The 17,915-nt window shown below is 48.1% G+C and overlaps 6 protein-coding genes and 2 non-coding genes across 8 annotated transcripts; 6 read left to right on the forward strand and 2 right to left on the reverse strand.

Annotated features, from left to right (window-relative positions):
- Nucleotides 1-15: 15 nt before the first annotated feature.
- FOBCDRAFT_280450 (uncharacterized protein) lies at nucleotides 16-514 on the reverse strand (the record flags this gene model as incomplete). The annotated part of the gene is made up of 2 exons (XM_031191578.3): nucleotides 16-401; nucleotides 448-514. The coding sequence occupies 2 exons, from the start codon at nucleotides 512-514 to the stop codon at nucleotides 16-18; spliced, it is 453 nt and encodes a 150-aa protein (XP_031032809.3).
- A 1,063-nt stretch (nucleotides 515-1,577) lies between these two features.
- Nucleotides 1,578-2,700, forward strand: FOBCDRAFT_264906 (Alpha/Beta hydrolase protein; the record flags this gene model as incomplete). Its single annotated transcript, XM_031191580.3, has 1 exon — nucleotides 1,578-2,700. One exon carries the CDS (start codon nucleotides 1,578-1,580, stop codon nucleotides 2,598-2,600), a length of 1,023 nt encoding a protein of 340 aa, XP_031032811.3. The 3' UTR covers nucleotides 2,601-2,700.
- Nucleotides 2,701-3,510: 810 nt separating this feature from the next.
- FOBCDRAFT_t207 lies at nucleotides 3,511-3,593 on the forward strand. The gene has a single exon. It is a non-coding gene; the product is annotated as a tRNA-Lys (tRNA).
- A 488-nt stretch (nucleotides 3,594-4,081) lies between these two features.
- FOBCDRAFT_253608 (uncharacterized protein) lies at nucleotides 4,082-7,397 on the forward strand (the record flags this gene model as incomplete). Its single annotated transcript, XM_059611054.1, has 8 exons — nucleotides 4,082-4,609; nucleotides 4,696-4,752; nucleotides 4,848-5,034; nucleotides 5,074-5,295; nucleotides 5,379-5,732; nucleotides 5,823-5,984; nucleotides 6,186-6,475; nucleotides 6,676-7,397. The coding sequence occupies 8 exons, from the start codon at nucleotides 4,082-4,084 to the stop codon at nucleotides 7,246-7,248; spliced, it is 2,373 nt and encodes a 790-aa protein (XP_059466024.1). The 3' UTR covers nucleotides 7,249-7,397.
- Nucleotides 7,398-7,536: 139 nt separating this feature from the next.
- On the forward strand, nucleotides 7,537-7,632 carry FOBCDRAFT_t208. Its single transcript has one exon. It is a non-coding gene; the product is annotated as a tRNA-Ile (tRNA).
- A 375-nt stretch (nucleotides 7,633-8,007) lies between these two features.
- On the reverse strand, nucleotides 8,008-9,670 carry FOBCDRAFT_280454 (ferric reductase NAD binding domain-containing protein; the record flags this gene model as incomplete). Its single annotated transcript, XM_031191584.2, has 2 exons — nucleotides 8,008-9,497; nucleotides 9,544-9,670. 2 exons carry the CDS (start codon nucleotides 9,668-9,670, stop codon nucleotides 8,008-8,010), a joined length of 1,617 nt encoding a protein of 538 aa, XP_031032815.2.
- A 591-nt stretch (nucleotides 9,671-10,261) lies between these two features.
- On the forward strand, nucleotides 10,262-10,997 carry FOBCDRAFT_232712 (uncharacterized protein). Its single transcript, XM_031191585.3, has one exon. The coding sequence runs from the start codon at nucleotides 10,354-10,356 to the stop codon at nucleotides 10,861-10,863; it is 510 nt and encodes a 169-aa protein (XP_031032816.2). The 5' UTR covers nucleotides 10,262-10,353; the 3' UTR covers nucleotides 10,864-10,997.
- A 790-nt stretch (nucleotides 10,998-11,787) lies between these two features.
- On the forward strand, nucleotides 11,788-17,576 carry FOBCDRAFT_253610 (glycosyl hydrolase family 71-domain-containing protein; the record flags this gene model as incomplete). Its single annotated transcript, XM_059611055.1, has 13 exons — nucleotides 11,788-12,062; nucleotides 12,111-12,493; nucleotides 12,550-13,411; nucleotides 14,190-14,316; nucleotides 14,381-14,599; nucleotides 14,646-15,986; nucleotides 16,042-16,188; nucleotides 16,320-16,443; nucleotides 16,474-16,588; nucleotides 16,646-16,692; nucleotides 16,751-16,979; nucleotides 17,030-17,296; nucleotides 17,363-17,576. 13 exons carry the CDS (start codon nucleotides 11,788-11,790, stop codon nucleotides 17,574-17,576), a joined length of 4,350 nt encoding a protein of 1,449 aa, XP_059467964.1.
- Between the last annotated feature and the right edge of the window lie 339 nt (nucleotides 17,577-17,915).

Consider the following 17,915-nt stretch of genomic DNA (forward strand, 5'->3'; position numbering starts at 1 on the left):
TCTGTTATCGCGATGTCATGTCAGCAAGATATTTGTCCCCAATCTTTGAACTTGACTTGCGCATCTAAAAGACGCAATGTATTCCCATGAATCAACATCAGGGTTGAAGACAAGCAACTCTCTTGTGTTAAGACACTCTCCATTCTCCCTCTGGGTGCCGTAGTCTCTGCAGTCGGTGTATGCATAGAACTTGCAATTGGAGTTTTCTTTCGTCCAAACCGATGTAGCCTTGAACATTCCGGAGCAGCCCTTGTTCTCGACACCGCCTCGGATGTAGTGGCCGCAGCTTACGCCGGGCATGCTTGAACCGAAGGTATAACAGTCGCCTTGGTTGCCTTCAAGGATTTGATACTCGGTTTCATCGTTCACGTCGCAATTATCAACGTTATTGTAAAAGGTTACTGAGAGATTAGCGAGAGCAGAGTATAAGGGACGGCGAAGACCTACTGCCCCATGCTGAAACCTTGGAGACAGCAGCAAGGATGGCAAGCGAATTGGCGATTGGGAATTTCATTGTGGGCAGGAGCGAGGCTGCGTCGTAGGAGATGCTGAAATTGGCTCGAAAGCTTTGTGGATTGTCAATAGCTCAAGTCTTGATGGGCTCCAAGATTATATATTCTTCAAGCAACTCACTCCCCCACAAAGGTCACATCACATTGTTACTCGCTTCACCAAGCCAAACATCTCGTCCCGTCATTTCTCTATCGAAAGCATGAACACTACAGCAGGTTCATGATTTCCGGCTTGGAGAGCACGTTGGTCAAAGCTTGATCCTTGGGGCATCGTAGTTCCACATTCGGGATCTCGGGTTTGCACGAAAGAGGAGAGGCAGGACTCATAAAGCTGATCATTTAGTCATCAACCGCTGATCTTGTCACTTGGCAATAGTCAAGTCAGGGCCAGTCTGTCAATTTGGGTGTAAGTCCAAGCATGAGCTGGCTCATTATCGCATCGCGGAAAAGGGTACCCATAGCCAAAAACCTTGGGTCTGTACGCCAGAATTCGCAATTATGAAATCAAAAATTGAGGAGCCCGAGAGGCTGAGTCAGTAGGCGACTGTTTCATCATATACGTAGTAATCGCCAGATCGCAAGGATCACAGTGCTGCCAGGCATAAGATTTTAGTGCATCCTTTCATCACTGAGACAATGAGGAGACTGCGAGGGCAACCCATCAGTGTGAATACCCTCAGTCTAAAATGAATATCATTATGTAATTTCCTGAAACATACTTGCTCAGCCTCGAAGGCTGCGGTCTTGGCGGTAATCAGCACTTGCAACCTCGTCAAGATCCACAGACACGGAATCCCGTTCGGTTGTCAAGTGATCAGCAGAACTCAAACGACGATATTTTCAAAACACCACATTGAGATCCCGTGAACTGGGCGACACTTAGTTAGCATTGGCTATAACTGCTCACTCAGGAAGTCAAGCAAACTTGAATGGGTAATGTACGCCTCACGATAATAAATCGCGAAATATGTCGGGTCAGCATTACCGCCGTGTGTCGATCTTGTCCAATAAAAAGTATGAGCTCGCCCAAGTTGGCCGGATCGCAGATTCTTCAACACCGAGGCGATGGATACATTTTTATCGCGAACACATTCCTACCAGTTATTCTCGGTCGCGATCAAGCGCGTCGTCAGTAAACCCGTTCCCTCAACCGCAAAGTGGGTACCCAGAATATCGACCACGCGATGCAGGCTCATGTCGACAGCAGTAGGCCAGGTTATCGACCTCCCCGACGGTAGGCGTCTCGGCTATCATGAGTTCGGTGATCCTACGGGAACTCCAGTAATTTACATCCATGGAACACCGGATTCGGGAGTCACGCTCTCTGGGTTCGAAGACCCTCTCGCGAAACGGCTTGGCGTCCGCTGGATTGCCCCAGATCGTCCGGGTATTGGGAATTCCACATTTTATCCGCACCGTAGAGTCTTGGACTATCCAGCCGATCTGAGAACTTTGATTCAGCATCTCGAGCTTCCCAACTATCGCATTATTGGAACGAGTGGAGGTACTGGCTATACTCTTGCATGCGCACAAGCATTGCCTAGAGAGGAACTTCTAATGGTCAGTATATGCGCTGGTGTCGGGCCCTGGGAAGCTGGTCAGGCTGGTCAGAGTGAGCTCATTCAGAAACTCATTATGGTATGGAAAGACCAGAACGAAGACTTCGTAAAGTACATGGAAGGCATCTTTCTCGCTGCAGCACAAGATCCCGACCCGACCAAAATGGAGGCAGTCTGGAGAGAACAGATCAAGGTTTTCGAACCAAAAGATCGAGAAGTTCTAGAGAAACCAAACGCCTTCCAGTCTGCTATCAGAGTTTTCAGACAAGTCTATGCCCAAGGAGGGGTGGGCCATGGCCGGGAGATGAAGCTCAACACTGAACCTTGGGGTTTCAACGTGGAAGACATCGACTACGAGGGTATCAGATTGTGGTATGGGTCTGCAGACGAGAATACTTCACCAGAAATGGGACGATACATGGCAGGGAGGCTACCAAAGGCGGTCTACAAGGAGTATCCGGGGGAGACGCACTATACTATTTGGAGAGAAGAACTGGTGACGGAATTTCTAAAGGACCTGCTGGGTTGAAAGAACAAACGCCTTCCTGATGAGGTTTCTGGTAGCGGTGTGTCACAGCAATTATATGTTTTTGGTAGATACAAGTCATCAAAGGACGCGAAATCGGAACAAAGAAGGCATGGGTTTGACTCCAAAGCTCGTAGTGGAGGTCACAAACCAGCAATGCCAATTGCAGAAAAGCATGCTAAGATAGAACGTGATAAGATAAGATAAGATAGGATAAGGGTAGAAATGACGTTCTTCGTAGTGCAAGACCAACGCATTGCACTACCCTAGAGATGTATTTTGACCTGCACCCTGGCTTATCGTTCGCTAACAGGAACCGTTAGGGGATGTACCTGATGAGAAAAATGACTTTTATAACGCCATGTATAACTCAAACAAAGTAGGTACTCTTTGGTCAGTTTGATTGCTTAGTGACAGCTCTGTTTGGTGAGTTTCTCAACTCATGTGCTACATGTGATTATTCTACCTGGCTTTGATGTCAACCAAACGAGTAAGCTAAAAATAGCTCACTAGACCAAAGGTGTTGGAGACGCGACGCGAGCGCGACAACAGATGGCGTACGTGTCATGATTGCCCTGCCCAACTTCTCCCCCGCATTGTTATCATAGTGCTCCGAGACTCACGTCTTGTACTGTGCCGTGAGCAAGCCAACATTCACAAAGAACAGCCCTTCAAAAGATGTCGCCTTTACCTGGAGCGTCACATTGCCATTCATGCTGTTTGACTGCGCACGCAAACTCTGATTTCGGCACAAGCTTGAGTTGCTCTTGGTCCTGCAGTGAAGCCTCAGACTTGTGCAGTGTTCAAGAGCTTATGCAGTGGCCACCTTGCATAAATATGCACAACTCGGTACACGGTTATGCAACCTCCACAAACCGAAGTAGTGCGCCGTCTCTCATCCAATAAGAGCCACGCCCGGTTAGCTCAATCGGTAGAGCGTGAGACTCTTACGAGTACGCGATCTCAAGGTTGCGGGTTCGACCCCCGCATCGGGCTGTTCCTATATAAATTCGATTGCGAGCGTTTGCGAGGCTTTCTTTTTTTGACATTTTCCCATTATGACAAAGTAGTTGATTGTATTCATGTGACTCAGTGAAAACTCGTGCATGTTATCTTTTTGCGTTGTCATCCTTTTGTTTTTGTCTCAAAGGACGTGTCCTACTGTTTGCTTGTTACTCAAAGGATACTGCCAGGCACTGCACTCAGACGTAACAATGCGCCTTGTTTATTTTTGTATTCACAACCAGAAAACTCCCTGCGTTTGCCATAGTGTCAATGAGATTGGTTTACCAAAACAGACTCAATAAATGAAGACAAACAAAAGAACATCATGAGACATCAATTTGTGCATAAAGTGACGTTCGTTTTGAACATTATGATAAATATATAATGCCTAGAAGGGAACTTCTTCCCATCATCATCTGTCAATCTGTTGAAGTCGAGACTCAACCCTCTTCCATCAAAACCATCAAAACTTTCTTGAGATGGCAACTCTCAACGCTCTCAAGAAAGCCCTCAAAAAGGTTAGCGATGAAGCACCCCGAAAACCATTGAACGACGAAGAGTACGACGATGGTCTCAGCCTCTTTTCCCAGGCCTCCGGCGAGCAGACGTACCAAAAGACTTTCATTATTCCTCAACTGTCTGAACTGATAGCCTCCCTCTCAGCACGAGATGAGATCTCAGTCGTGGAGATTGGCCCAGGCCCGGAAAATGTTCTAGGGCACCTGCCGGCCATTCTGAGGAAGAGGATCACGAAATACGTCGCATTGGAGCCCTCTTTTCAATACACTCAAAGTCTCACAAGATGGCTATCTCCTATGGAGGACGAGAGACCACTTCCCTCTTTGAAACATTTACTCGTTCGCCCGACACCCTTCACACCAGAGAGCTGCAAGGGTCAGAATTACGATGACATTCTCTTCTGCCATAGCTTATGTGGAATGAAACGAGAGGAAAAGAGTATCAGACATACTCTCACGATGCTGTCAAAAGACCCACTTGGCGGTATGGTCATCATCTCTCACCGCGGCGGTTCTCTCATTCTAGACAACCTGGTCTGTCACCGTTCGCTGGCCTTCCCTAACCCGCGCCATAGCCATCAAAGACGACGATGAAGCCATCGACAGTTTCGCTCGCTTCATCGCCAGATACAGTTTGACGGACGGAAAATTATATAAGATCCGTCAGGCCAAGTGGCGGACAATCTGCCGTGAGCTGGCGGGCCGCGACGCGCTGGACATCAGCCAGGTTCAATCATGTGTTCGATTGGCACTGGCAAACAAAACTAGCTTGGCGATCTTGGGCGGTGGCCACAGTGATCATTGCCTTTGGCCTAATGTTGTTTCCGTTGAGATGGGTGCCTTCGACAAAGTCTACGTCGTCAACACACCTCAAAATGCAGACACAGACTGTTGGGTCGTCGCCGAAGCTGGATGTTAGACGGGGGACATCATAAAAGAGACCATGCCTGCAGGTGTGACAGTGACCTTAGGCTCTCGACCGAGTGTTGGTGCAGGGTTTTGGCTCCAAGGCGGTATTGGCCATCTGGCCAGACACTATGGTCTCGCGTGCGACGCTATCGTCGGTGCCGTCATGGTTGATGCGATCAGCGGCCAAGTTCTCTGCATCGGTCACGTTCCTGAACACAACATCGACCACCGAATGCTATTCGCCACGAACATGATGAGGAACTATTGTGGGCTTTGAAGGGAGCCGGAACAAACTTCGGTATTGTCATCAGCGTTACTTTCAAGTCTTGCACATCTCAAACGTTCTCAGTGCGTAATTACGGTCAGCCAAACGACCATAACGCCGAAGAGACACTGGCAAATGCGAGTCGCGATGTATCCAGCCAGTATCCTCACGGTATATCGTCAGACTACGAAGGTGGACAGATGCGTTGTGGAATGACCACTTTCTTATGTTCCTTGAAGGGTGTCTCACACGACAGCTCTAAAGGACTGCTTCTGGAGACTGTGGACGCTATTGAGCTATTCGACAAGGAGATGTACATATCCAAGATGCATGGAGGACACGGGGGCGGCAAGACCTCTGCCTTCAAACGATGTGTTTTTCTCAAGGACATGGCCAACACAGGTGCCATCAAGGTCTTGATACCTGCCACGAAGGATGGTCCTACGCCCTACTGCTATTTCCACCTTGCGCATGGTGGCAAAGCCGTCAGGAATACCGCTCCCGAAGATACTGCTTTTGGTTGCATAGACTGGGATTTGGCTTGCGTCTTTACTGGTGTTTGGCCCAGAGAATATGATGGAACACGTATTTCTAATGCTGTTATTCACTGGGTATATCGGGTTGTCAACGAGCTCCTGCCAATGAGCAAAGGGGTCTATGGTGCAGATCTTGGACCTGATCCCCGAGATAGTAATTTGGCAACCAAAGCTTTTGGTCCCAATCGCCGACGACTGGTCAGGCTCAAGAAAGAATTGGACCCAAAGAACATCCTCGCTTACACTTGCCCTCTAACACTCATCGGCCTGCCACAGAAGCTCGTCATTCTTGTCACCAGCGAGCACGGTGCTGGGAAGGACTACTGTGCTAATATCTGGTCTGCCGTCTTCAAAGTACACGGATACAGTAGTCGGGTGGTCAGCATCAGCAAGGTCACCAAGAGAAAATACGCAGCCGAAACAGGCGCTGATCCTGATCGTCCCTACAAAGAGCAACACCGGAAGTCTATCAATGTTTTCTACAAGAACCAACTGAAGACAGATTCTTTTGTGGCAGAGAACCACTTTCTTGAAATGTTGAAAGAAAATGCCTCGGATGTGCTGTTCATCACTGGTCTGACAGAGATGGCTTCTGTTGCAACGTTATCACACCTTATTCATGATGCTAGGCTGATCGACGTTCGGGTCCAGGCGAGCGAGGCCACGCGAAACTTGCGAAGATGGGGAGACGATAGTAAATTCGAAACAACATACTGCGAAGAGTACATGTATGCGGACGGCATTCACTTACCAAACTTCAACCTTGACAACGAAGAGAATGGAGATGAAACTGTCATGTCATTTGCCAACCGAAGTCTTGTTCCCTTTTGAGTGAAGAGTTTCAGAATCTGGCTGGCATGGTGTCAACAGCGCCGAATTTTCCAGGAAAAGACATCGACTTTCGCTATGTCCTGAATATCGCCCAACAGAAGGGAGGACTCGCGCTGTGCACCTCGCTCCTGAAGAGTCACTTCTCAGGTGACTGGAAAAAGGTGGATGCTGTAGTCACTAGCGAAACCAGTGGCTACGTCTTAGCCTCTCCGTTGGCTATGCAAATAGAGATTCCTTTGGTTCTCATCGTAAAGGGTAATAAATTTCCCCCACCCACGGTTTCTGTTCAGAGACGTATGTCGCACATCTCATCTCGCATACTCAACGCGTCGGATAAGGGCAGATTTGAGGTGGATGCCAATGTAGTTAGCAAAGGCGATTCAGTGGTTATAGTCGACGATGTTCTCGCAACTGGAGAAACGCTCGTGGCGGTGCTCGAGTTGTTGGTCAAGGTTGGCCTACAGCCAGAGGATATAAGTGTCATGGTTGCGGCGGAGTTTCCTTTTCATCGTGGACGAGAGAAGTTATGGGCACATGGGTTCAGAAGAGTGGCTGTTCAGAGCCTCTTGGTTTTGGATGGGCAGTAGGAGGAAATGCTCGAGGTGTCTGAGCTGACGGGCTCGCTGAACCAATTTTTTGTATGTAGGCTGGGATATCCTTGACTCCATCTGCGGAACTCGAATGGTGCCATCTTCGTGTAAGTCTCAGAGAACCTGATAGAATTGCACCAATATAGCCACAACACTACCACAAAGAGCCTGTGATCGGGTTCAGGCAGCCTAAATATATACGAAGCCACTGAGAAAGTGGTCACTTCGCTCTGTTTGAGAATCCTGAGCCGGGATGAGCACGTCGGCTTCCAACGCATTCGGACGGCTTCCGTAGCTCAGTTGGTTAGAGCGTCGTACTAATACTTCAATCCCGAGTATCCGGTAATGCGAAGGTCTCAGGTTCAAGCCCTGGCGGGAGCAATCCCATCGCCTTCCGAATGTTCTTTTTGCCATTTCTGTAACCATCGTGATATGCTTTTGCTGGCGGATTCCGTGTGGCGTTGGTGTTGAGGCTTCGGCGGCCGTTTTGTCTCGTACCTACCACTTCAGGTGTATGAAAAAAGGAGTGAGATAAGATAAAGAAATGGGCCTTACTAGATGTGATCTGATTGGTCGCGTCGCAAACCTCAGTGAGTACAGTGCGGCTGGAAGAATGGCTCCAGTTTAGACATATTTTCCATAAGTTTAGGATGAGAATTGATGACTTTATGATGAGGATTGCCTAAGAAGAGCTTTAATCATTTGGGTGCAGTGATCAATTGAGCATTTAGGTAAACAGAGAACATGAACAACAGTCTATAGCTCAAACACTTCCTCCTGTAAAGAGAAAAACCCTTCTCTGTCAGAAACATCACATGCAGCCGCTCTAGCTTGCTTGAGAAGTTTTCTTGGTCCACACAAGTTCACGGCTGTATCCATACCAAGACGCTTAGACTTGAGCTGCCCGAACCACTGCTTTAGATCTGGTCGCCCCAAATGGATAGACCAAGGTGGCGGAGAGCTCATGCCCTGCATTTCGTGAGATGGCTCGCTCATGTGAACCGCGCTGTGCGCTCCATCAGTGACAAAGATAGATATGTCTAGCGTTGCTGGCGAATCTGGATTTGCACATTCCTTAACAAGTTCAGTAAGTTCATCTGCGAACCACTGGATATGCTGAGCATCTCTGACGACCCAGAGAAGATGAATGTGAGACATAGAATGACTGCCTACATTAATAGCTGCTTTTCTGATGATATGAGACGCAATGCTGATACCTGGCGTAATTCCAATGCCACCGGCGATGAGGACCGTCACCGGCAGCAAGCCCCAGGATACTGACCCAACACCGTATGGGCCGTCAAGACGCATCTTGAGCGGATGAGCAATGATGCTGTTCGAGTCCAAGGAAGCACAACCATGCTGATTAACATCGCTGTTGCAGTCAGCATACTGTACAGCTTTAGTGAAGCCCCCAAGACCTCGGACGGCGATTGTCGTAGTCTTCTCGGGATCATTCGGTGCACTGGCGACAGTGAATGGATGCCAGTTCACAAAGGACACCCTTGGGATTTGAAGCCAGACAACCTGTCCGGGAGTACGAGTCCTCAGACCCTTGACCTTGAACTTTGTTACGTCGCCTTCAAATGCCTCAACACTCTGCACTTGGATGTTGCGAAAATTGTACGCCAATCGGATTGCTCGATCTATGCCCCAGAGCAAAAGCCCTGGGAGCATGAATTCCGGCCCATGCGAGGCATGGATCAAAGCCCCGACGACGAAAATGAGGAACAGAGCGTGAGTGTAGTAGAAGACCTCGAAAAAGCGGCGTCGCACGATTGGCAGGGCCGTAAGGAAGAGCATGACGAGAGCGATCCAGGCCATCAAGCCCACCTGGATCCGATGGTTTCCGAAGCTGTTGGTGACCTGTTTTGTCTCGATGTAATGCTGGATATTGAACGATACATGGGCTGTTGCATGAGCAACTGTTGCAAGGCCAATCCAGCGATGGTACTGAAGGAGGACTGGGTTGGGAATACGCAGAAGGGATGCGAACAGATTGTTTCGGGATGCCATCAACAGTGCGAGACCAGCATTGGCAATTGCTAGCCAGCCGTACAGGGTGTAATCGGCCGTGAACTCGTTGGATTGTACGCTGAAGACCAAGTTAAGGGCGAGAAAAGTTGTGAAGCGAGCAACATCGGTAACGTGCCAGTCTAAGCATGGAAGAGAAAGCGGGAAGCTGTGTAGTTTGTGAAGCCAGACAGTAATACTCCAGTGCAACACATTTCGATCCTGTCGCCGATCTGGATGAATTAGCAAAGCATAAGCATGGAGAAACAAAGCTCTCACACTTATTGTATCTTTGGAAGGTGTAGATACTGAAGGGAGTGAGAGATTCCAAGGATATTAAGCCAACAACGCTGCCAAAGTAAACTCTTGCAGCAGTGTAGCGATCGATGATCACAGGATCAGTCATTTTCGAATGGCAAGAATAATCAAAAGGCATAAGACAAGGGGAATAAGTGATGGTTCAATATTGCAAATGGATATGGAGAAGACAACCACTAAATACTTGAAAACAAGCTATATTGTTAAAAGCATGGCGGCAGTGCATAGATACTGCTGCAACTGATGACTGATCAAACTTACCGTTCAAATCCTGTGGTTGACTTGATTCCAAAAAAAATAAATGCTAGAACTGGGGCTGAGAAATTAACATTTCAGCACGGTAAATGAGAAACAGTGTTGATTGATCAAATGTTCTGATGCTATCCCTGACGTGGCGTCAAGGCTATGCTTGGAGGTGCGGGCGCTGGCTGGGTTGACCACCATTGCTAATCAGAATTTCCTTTTTGGGCAATGCGGATGGAAACAAGCTTAATTTTACGGTAAAATTAGGCAAAGCCCTGCTGTGAAACATTTAGCCCCAAACTCTGAGGCGGATAATTGTCTCTGGGGTTTATTTGCTGTATCATCTAAATTGCCTCTTATAGAATCGAGGTGAAACAGTACGGCAGTATAAGAAGATTGAGACAGTGCAATGAAACCAGCTCCATCAGCAATCAAGCTCGGATTACAATCTACCTCCATCTACTGCAACCTTTCTGCAAAGTCAGCATTTACCTCAAACCTCAATTTTATACATCTATTCTTTCCACAATGGCTTTCAAGCTCGCCGCTCTTCTCTTCGCATCCGCTGCCATGGCCGCAAAGATGGGCGACTCTGGTGCCCTATCCTCGCTGGATGCTGGACTTGGCGGTACAGTTGAGGTTGTCAGCAACACTGAACTCAAGATCACCGACTACGAACTCAAAGACGCATCCGCACCTGCTCTCTACTGGTGGGGATCCAAGACTGAAGACCTCTCATCCGGCTTCCGTATCAACAAAGAGCGCATCAGCGATACCTCGTCCAAGATGGATATTATGGTTGAGCTTGATGCTGGCCATACTGCGAAAGACTTCTCTTACGTTGGTCTCTGGTGTGAGAAGTTTGCCGCCAACTTTGGTCAGGCAAAATTGACATCTGATGGCGGCTCTATGAATTCGACCGACGAGGCGGATATGAAGAAGGATGAAATGAACGGCGTATCGGGTTGTCCCACTGGTCAACCCGCCATGGTTGTGGCTATCTTGAGTCTGCTCGCTTTCTCCGCCTACTTTGCATGATGACTTGTTGGAGCTTGGGACTTGGGGATGTTAATGGGCATACAACAAATAACATGTAGTTATTTCAATTCAGTAGCGTTAGCATTAATACCCGCTGCATTAAATTATATAAATGTGCCTCTAATTGCACAAGCTTCGAGTGAATGGCCTTCTTCGATAATTAATTGTGATATTTGCGTCCATCAACTGGAGTGCTAGGACCCGCTAGCTGGTTAGGAGTGAGCGGAGTGACTCCAGGTACTTGGCGCTGTAGATCATCGTCAACAGCGGGTAGCCATCAGTCGCGAAAGAAGCCCGGGCTGCACGCGGCTGTCCTTGAAGTTAATTTCTGTTTGATCAAGAAGGCAATTATTAGTATCAAACTCGTCATGATCCGCTGAATGTTTGCCAAATACGATTTTTCGTTCACTTGTTGATCCTCCAGGCGCTGAAGATCCCCTGTACTATTGAGCAGTTTACTCGATTAGGCAATCTTGATTATGAAACTCGAAACAAGCAATCAGAACAAGCCTCACTGTCAGCGCTAAGCTTTTCAGCCCTACGGGAACCAAGGTCAACAGCTTTACTGCATTCAGTAATTCTGATTAGCTGGCGGCCAAAGCTTCGATAAAATATTGGCGAAAATGAATTCTTATTCGGTTTGAGCCTAGGCTGTGATCGACATTTGACAACTTCATTCTGTTTTTCTCAAAAGGCTGATGAAGATGGCGTCGCTCCGCCTCTCGAAAGGGCGATGTAAGCTTTGGCGCATTTCTCCGGGAAGAGTTGATGAGAGGATCAATATTGGGGTCCGAGGTAATGGTGCATATAAGTGATTGACCTTGGCATCTGTTTTCTCATTCCATCAAACAACACCACTCTCATACTTCAACCCAGTCCGATTCAATTAGATTCTTTCCAACATCTATCTCCAATACGAACAACATGGACGCAGCACACCATACAGCAACGCATGACATGACTCCCAATATGACAAGCTTTGTACCAACGCCCAATATGTCGGCCTTCGACGCAGCGTCACATACAGAAAACATGGACGGCCGACACACACCTGACGATGAACATGAGCCGTGTATCAGGACTAATGCCGGATCTGGAGGACATAACCTGTCACCCACTGATCCCGATAGTCCCATGAGTTGGTCAATTCTCAAGAAGGCCTACGTATCGGCTTGTTCATTCTTTTTTGTGTTTGTAATGTAAGTTACCCATGCCATGGAATGGCCCATTGATATTGACTTGAGTAGCATGTACGGAACAACCACTTACACAGCAGCCATCAGCGCCATCCCAGAGGCATTTGGTGTCTCACAGCGCGTGGCTGTCCTCGGCTTTACAATGCCATTCTTTGGCGTATTTTTCGCACCCATCTACACTCCGCATCTCTCTGAGCGATACGGCCGACGACCCATCTACTTCACCAGCTTCCCGCTCTTCTGCCTCTGTGTGATCGTGATCGGTCTTGCAACCAACATTTCGACATTGTTGGCTTTTCGGTTCCTGGCTGGACTTTTTGGTGGTCCCTGCGTTGTCTTGATCGAAGGCACTTTTGCTGATGTCTGGCCTGCCAACAAGACGGTGACATATTATTCTTTCTTGACTCTTGCTTCTTATCTTGGAGCTGCTGCCGGTATGTTCTGAGTTTTCTCTTGAGTCTAGACAGAAAGCTGACATTTGTGACTGCAGGCCCTATTATCGGCGGCTTTGTCTTCGCAGCCAAAGGGCCTGCCTGGCTCTCATGGGTCACTCTCATCTTCGCCACTGCAGCCCTTGCATTTGGCTCCTTCATGCCTGAAACATACGGCCGAGAGATCCTACGAACCCGCATTCGCTACAACAAGAGCGGCATCAGATTGCCATGCGCTCAAAGCGGTGTGACATTTTCTGAAATGACCCATATCACCGTCCTTACACCAGTCAAAATGCTCTTCACAGAACCCCTCGTCATCGTGATCTCTCTCTACCTTGGCCTTAACTTTGCAGTTGTATTCCAGTGGTTCATTTCTGTACCGGCTGCATTGGGCGCCACGTATGGCTTTGGAGTTAGACAATCTGGACTGGCATTCGTCTCCGCTATTGTTGGAGTGATACTAGCACTTCTTACCTCCTCCTTGATTGAGGCTCTACTCTCCAGTCGAGCTAAGCGAAACATGGAAGATATTGAGAAGCGTCTTGTCCCAGCCATGTTCGGAGCGTTCTTGGTAGCTGGTTCTCTGTTCTGGGTTGCGTTTACTGCAACTCCCAGCATTCACTACCTTGCTCCAATTTCTGGCACAGCAGTCTATGTCTGGGGCAATGCGATGGTTCTCATCTCGTTCATTTCCTATCTGTTTGATGCATATCCGCCAGCTGGAACTCTTTCTGCACTCACCACTGCGGCATGCTTTCGATTGGTCTGCGCAGGGATTGTGCCAGTCTTTATCCTCGACATGCTTACCAACCTGGGTGGAACCTGGACTTTCAGCCTCTTTGGCATAATCTCTGGTGTCATGACTCCATTTCCCTTTGTTCTCTACTGGTTTGGACCCCATTGGCGCAGCAAGAGTAGGTATGGTGCTCGCTGGACCGCAATTCCCGAGGTGCATACGATGGAATAGACACAACTGATTTCGGGCTTGATAGGGTGGTTTTTGGTTCTGTGTAGGCTGGTTATAATGTTGCGTTTCTTTTACGTCAAGCGCTTGTTATGGAGATAGACTTAAATCTAAGAAGGCACTATATCATTGGAAGTTTAAGTTCCGGCGATCTGCCAACGCATCGTGGTATTTGCTTTAGTCGCTATGTGACCCTAGAATCTCGGCATTGCTTACCGCAGCTAATTTCTATCTCTCATATCTCGTCCTATTGGATGGGGATCATAGTAGGACAACGTTTTTCCCCTGTCGGTGATTGAAGGATTCATCCAATCTCAAGGATTCAAACTGTCACATATCGAAAGGTTGACTTTCTCGCTTAGAATGCCGAGATAACCGTGGTGGGCACTTTCAATGGCACCATAGCGTTTGAAGCTATACGATTCTGAGGGTAGAGCAATCCTTCGCCCACCGAGCAACCTCTTTAATACCTAACCGAAAGCTTAAATCAGTGAAACATACAGGTGAGTCTATTTGAAATGCCGCGTTGGGCAATGGCGAGTTATCATGACAGCTCCTACAGGAACACATGCATCGGCTTTAGCAGCCTCCGTCATTTCCGATGTTCTCGATGTAACATCATTCGGCCCATTCCGCTAGTAAATCGCACTTCCTCAGATGTGAGAAGACGGCAACAGAAAGCAATTGGAAATAAATACATGCCGTATGATGCCAATGTGTGGCTTTGTATAGACACCCCAAAGCTGCATTTCAATTTGCTCTCATCGCGTTCATGATGAAGGGACTAGTCAGGTTGTTGGCCATCTCTAGCACTCTCGCCAGAGTTGCCAGTGCCAAAGCAGTATTTGCTCATTACATGGTAAGTTCCTTTCCCACTCATCTACCTTTCGTGCTCTATTGCTAATGATTATGCCTCGTACCAGGTCGGAACTGTGACCCAGGAGCATGCGCATAAAGATATCGACAATGCCAAGTCTATGGGCCTAGACGGCTTCGCATTGAACATTGGTGACGCTACTCGTGACTATGTCTCTCAGGCTCTCAGCTACCTCTTTCCGTATGCCGAGTCCGTCGGTTTCAAGCTGTACATCTCCATGGATGTCTACGCTTCTGGTGATGCCTGCTACCATGGCGCCAAGTCGGTATGAGAACCGACTTTTCTGACTTATCGTCGATGTTGGCTAACAGTCTCAGTGCCATGGACCATCTGACTACCAGTGGATCTGGGACTCCTATAAAGGAAGTTCGGCCTACTATCAAGTCAAAGGCCGTCCTCTGATCAGCGCGTTCTCTTCTGGTGGTTTTCACAACGATACTTGGATTGACTGGAAGAAAGGACTCGCAAACGACATGTTCTTCATGCCCGACTTTGACGAAACTGAAGGATACTATGACTCAGCCGATGAATGGTGGTCATACTGGGGCCCGATTACTGACGGGATCTTCAGTTGGGAGTCTGCCTGGCCTGAACGCAAAGGCTTCGGCGGCAAGTATGCAGGAGACGTATCAATCGATGTTCCCGTTCTATCCGGGGCCCATAAGCATGACAAACTGTATATGATGGGCCTTAGTCCACTGCAGTACAAGAATGCTTACGGCGCGCACGTTTATCGCCAAGGAGACCTGAACCTGCCAAAACGTATGATCAACATCCTCAACATGGATCCCCAGCCCGACTATGTTCAGTTTCAGACGTGGAACGATGGTCCTGAGGCACACTATATCGGAAACCTATGGACTGAGCAGAACAACGACACTGAACCATACTTCTATGCCAACCAGGAGACTTGGGATCATACAGGCTGGCAACCTCTTGTCTCGTCTTTCGTTAATGCTTACAAGACTGGTCAATCAGCTTCTCAGATGACACCAATGAACGGGGATGTTCTCGTCGGTGCTGCATGGTATCGAACCGAGCTTTCGGATGTGAAATGTCCATACGAGGGTAACGATGCCTACTACAACAAACCCGATGGCTGGGATGATGACGTCAACTATCTCTACTACGCTATCATCCTCAATCCCTCCTACGGATCTGGGTACAAGGTAACGGTTTCTGGAAGCACCGAGCACACAGCCCCTCTGAATCCTGGTATGAACTACGGCTATGGCGCTAGAGAGGTTCAAACCGGCGCTCAGCGGATCACCGTCAAGGACCCGAGCGGCAACGTTATTTATACTGCTACCGGAGGAATGTGCGTTAGCGATGGCTGCCCCAATTACATCTACAATGGCAATTACCAAGTCTTACCCTTGAAAAAGGGTAATGTGGACCCAGTTTGCAATCAGTGGCCTGGTATGGACCATAGTGTTTGTGGCTACGGTATTTGTCATGCCAGTGGTGACGGTGGTAACAACGCGGCGGGCGATGACTTCACCCATGTTACCTGTACTAACCCCGGAGTTACTGATGCTTCCAAAGATGCAAAGTTTCGCTGGGACTCTGTGTATGCAGACCAGGCTTGGACGTGGGGTGTTGATCAGTGGAATGCTAACCCGTTCCCTGGCGGCCTGAACTTTACAGAGCAGGTTCATAGTCTCCATTCCGACCTAACCGGGATACATGACTAACACTCTTTGGTAGTTCAGCAACCTTTTCCACGGCCCAGAGGGTATCGACTGCGGTACCATCGAGAACGACAACCCCTGCGGCTCCAATGTGGTGCAATGCAACGACGTCACGTATCCGGGAGCCTACTTTGCCATCAACTCCATGGAATCCATCTACCGCGTATGCACACTTCATTGGTCGTCACCACTATAAGAGCTTAAGCTGATCACTCAACAGGTTCACTTCAACTTTTGGGACGCACTTGACAGGGCTCAGAACGACATCAATGCTCAAGTTGGAGAGGTCTCTAGCACCTTCGCGCCCATAAAGTCAAGCGATTTCTCCGTGAAGCTTCTTCTCGACATCATTGGTCTTGGATTTTCTCTTGCGGTATCCCCGATGTGGAACTCAGGTTAGTACTGGTAGATTACATGAGTGACATTATGATGGGCTAACCAGATGTAGCTCTCAAGGGCATGCCTTACTTCAAAGCCAATCCCAACACATTGGCTACTGTAAAGGATTGGGTGAACCCAATGGTAGCAAACAGCATTACTATTGCTAAAGACACCCTAAAAGAGTAAGTGATTTCATTTACTAAGAGCACTTCAAAGACAAATTGACTTAAGCCTTACAGTGACAGCGCCCTTAGTGCCGAGAACTCCATCTCGACTAGGCTCAATGGTAGGTAGCCCATGTGCTTCTTCTCCTCATGCTTTACTGATGAAATGCTCTTTGAAAGCCATTGTTACAATCTGGCAAGCTGAGATCGTCTCGATGAATGAGCAACTTTTCAACGGTTCGAAGGAAAATACAAATTTACTCTTCAAGACCATTACGGACGGCCAGATGCTCGAAACGAAGCATCAAGATCTTGGTGTTGATGCGATTCAAGCACTTGTCTCAAAAGCGCTCTTCGCGGAACTGGTTCCAATCGCTTGGCAGCTGTCATCTTCCGAACTTGGTCCAGTGTACGTTGTCGCTCTGCTGTATTCTGGCCTTTCACTAACCTCGCTTCTAGTGTCATCGATTCAGAGCAAGGCTGCGGAGACAAGCCTGATGTGAAGCACATGAGCTCCAAGAGCTACGATTCATCTGGTGTCTGCGTCGATTTTAAGATGTACTACTTGATCGGATGCACTGGCGAAGCTCGAACCTGCGACGAGTCCCATGGAAGCTTCAATCCCGGATGCACCGATAACCTTTTCAGTAGCCTTCCAGGACTCGATGACCTGACAGGATCAGAAACAGCCTTTGGTGGTTTGACCAAGGAAGATATCGTGAACGGGTAAGCAGAACCCATACCCCAAACCTTGAGGTTTATGTTGAATCACGCACTGACACCTGGTAACAGAGCCGTCAACAGCTTTGCCGGTAACGGGAATGCTAACGGATGGTCTATGCTTGATCCTTCCAACACAGTTGACGGTATGGATCTAGTCTCCGAGTACAACGTTACAGCCCCAGGAGTCGTCATGTTGCCGGTCTGCACAGCATCCGAAGCCTTTTCGAATTGGTTCTCCTTTACTAATGGAAAGCCTAAGTCGGCCAACTACCCATGCAATTGAGCTGGGCAAAGAGTACGGCGACAGGCCAGATTCACAGATTCGCCAAGTCACGTATTATTCTTTTTTTCGTTTCACTCAAAGAGGAGTCGAATATAACATCTCACGTTCATAAAACCTTTCAATTGGCATTTGGCTATATAGCTGCAGTTTAGCTTAGGCATCTTAAGACTAGGATTGTTGAATAAACCATTTCGTTGGGTATCATAATACTTAGAATCTTCAACTCAGGTTTACCAAAGGTGACTATATATCAATGAAAATTAAAGACGGATCTGTATATAAGGCATGATCGGATATTTGTCGTGTTGAGGTATTATATAGCTCATGAACAGGGGGACT

Source organism: Fusarium oxysporum, chromosome X (genome assembly GCF_013085055.1).
Source record: "Fusarium oxysporum Fo47 chromosome X, complete sequence".
Taxonomy (NCBI): Eukaryota; Fungi; Ascomycota; class Sordariomycetes; order Hypocreales; family Nectriaceae; genus Fusarium; species Fusarium oxysporum.

Coding starts and splice junctions, on each gene's coding strand:
- FOBCDRAFT_232712 (XM_031191585.3), top strand. CDS start 10,354: ATGGCTTTCAAGCTCGCCGCTCTTCTCTTCGCATCCGCTGCCATGGCC.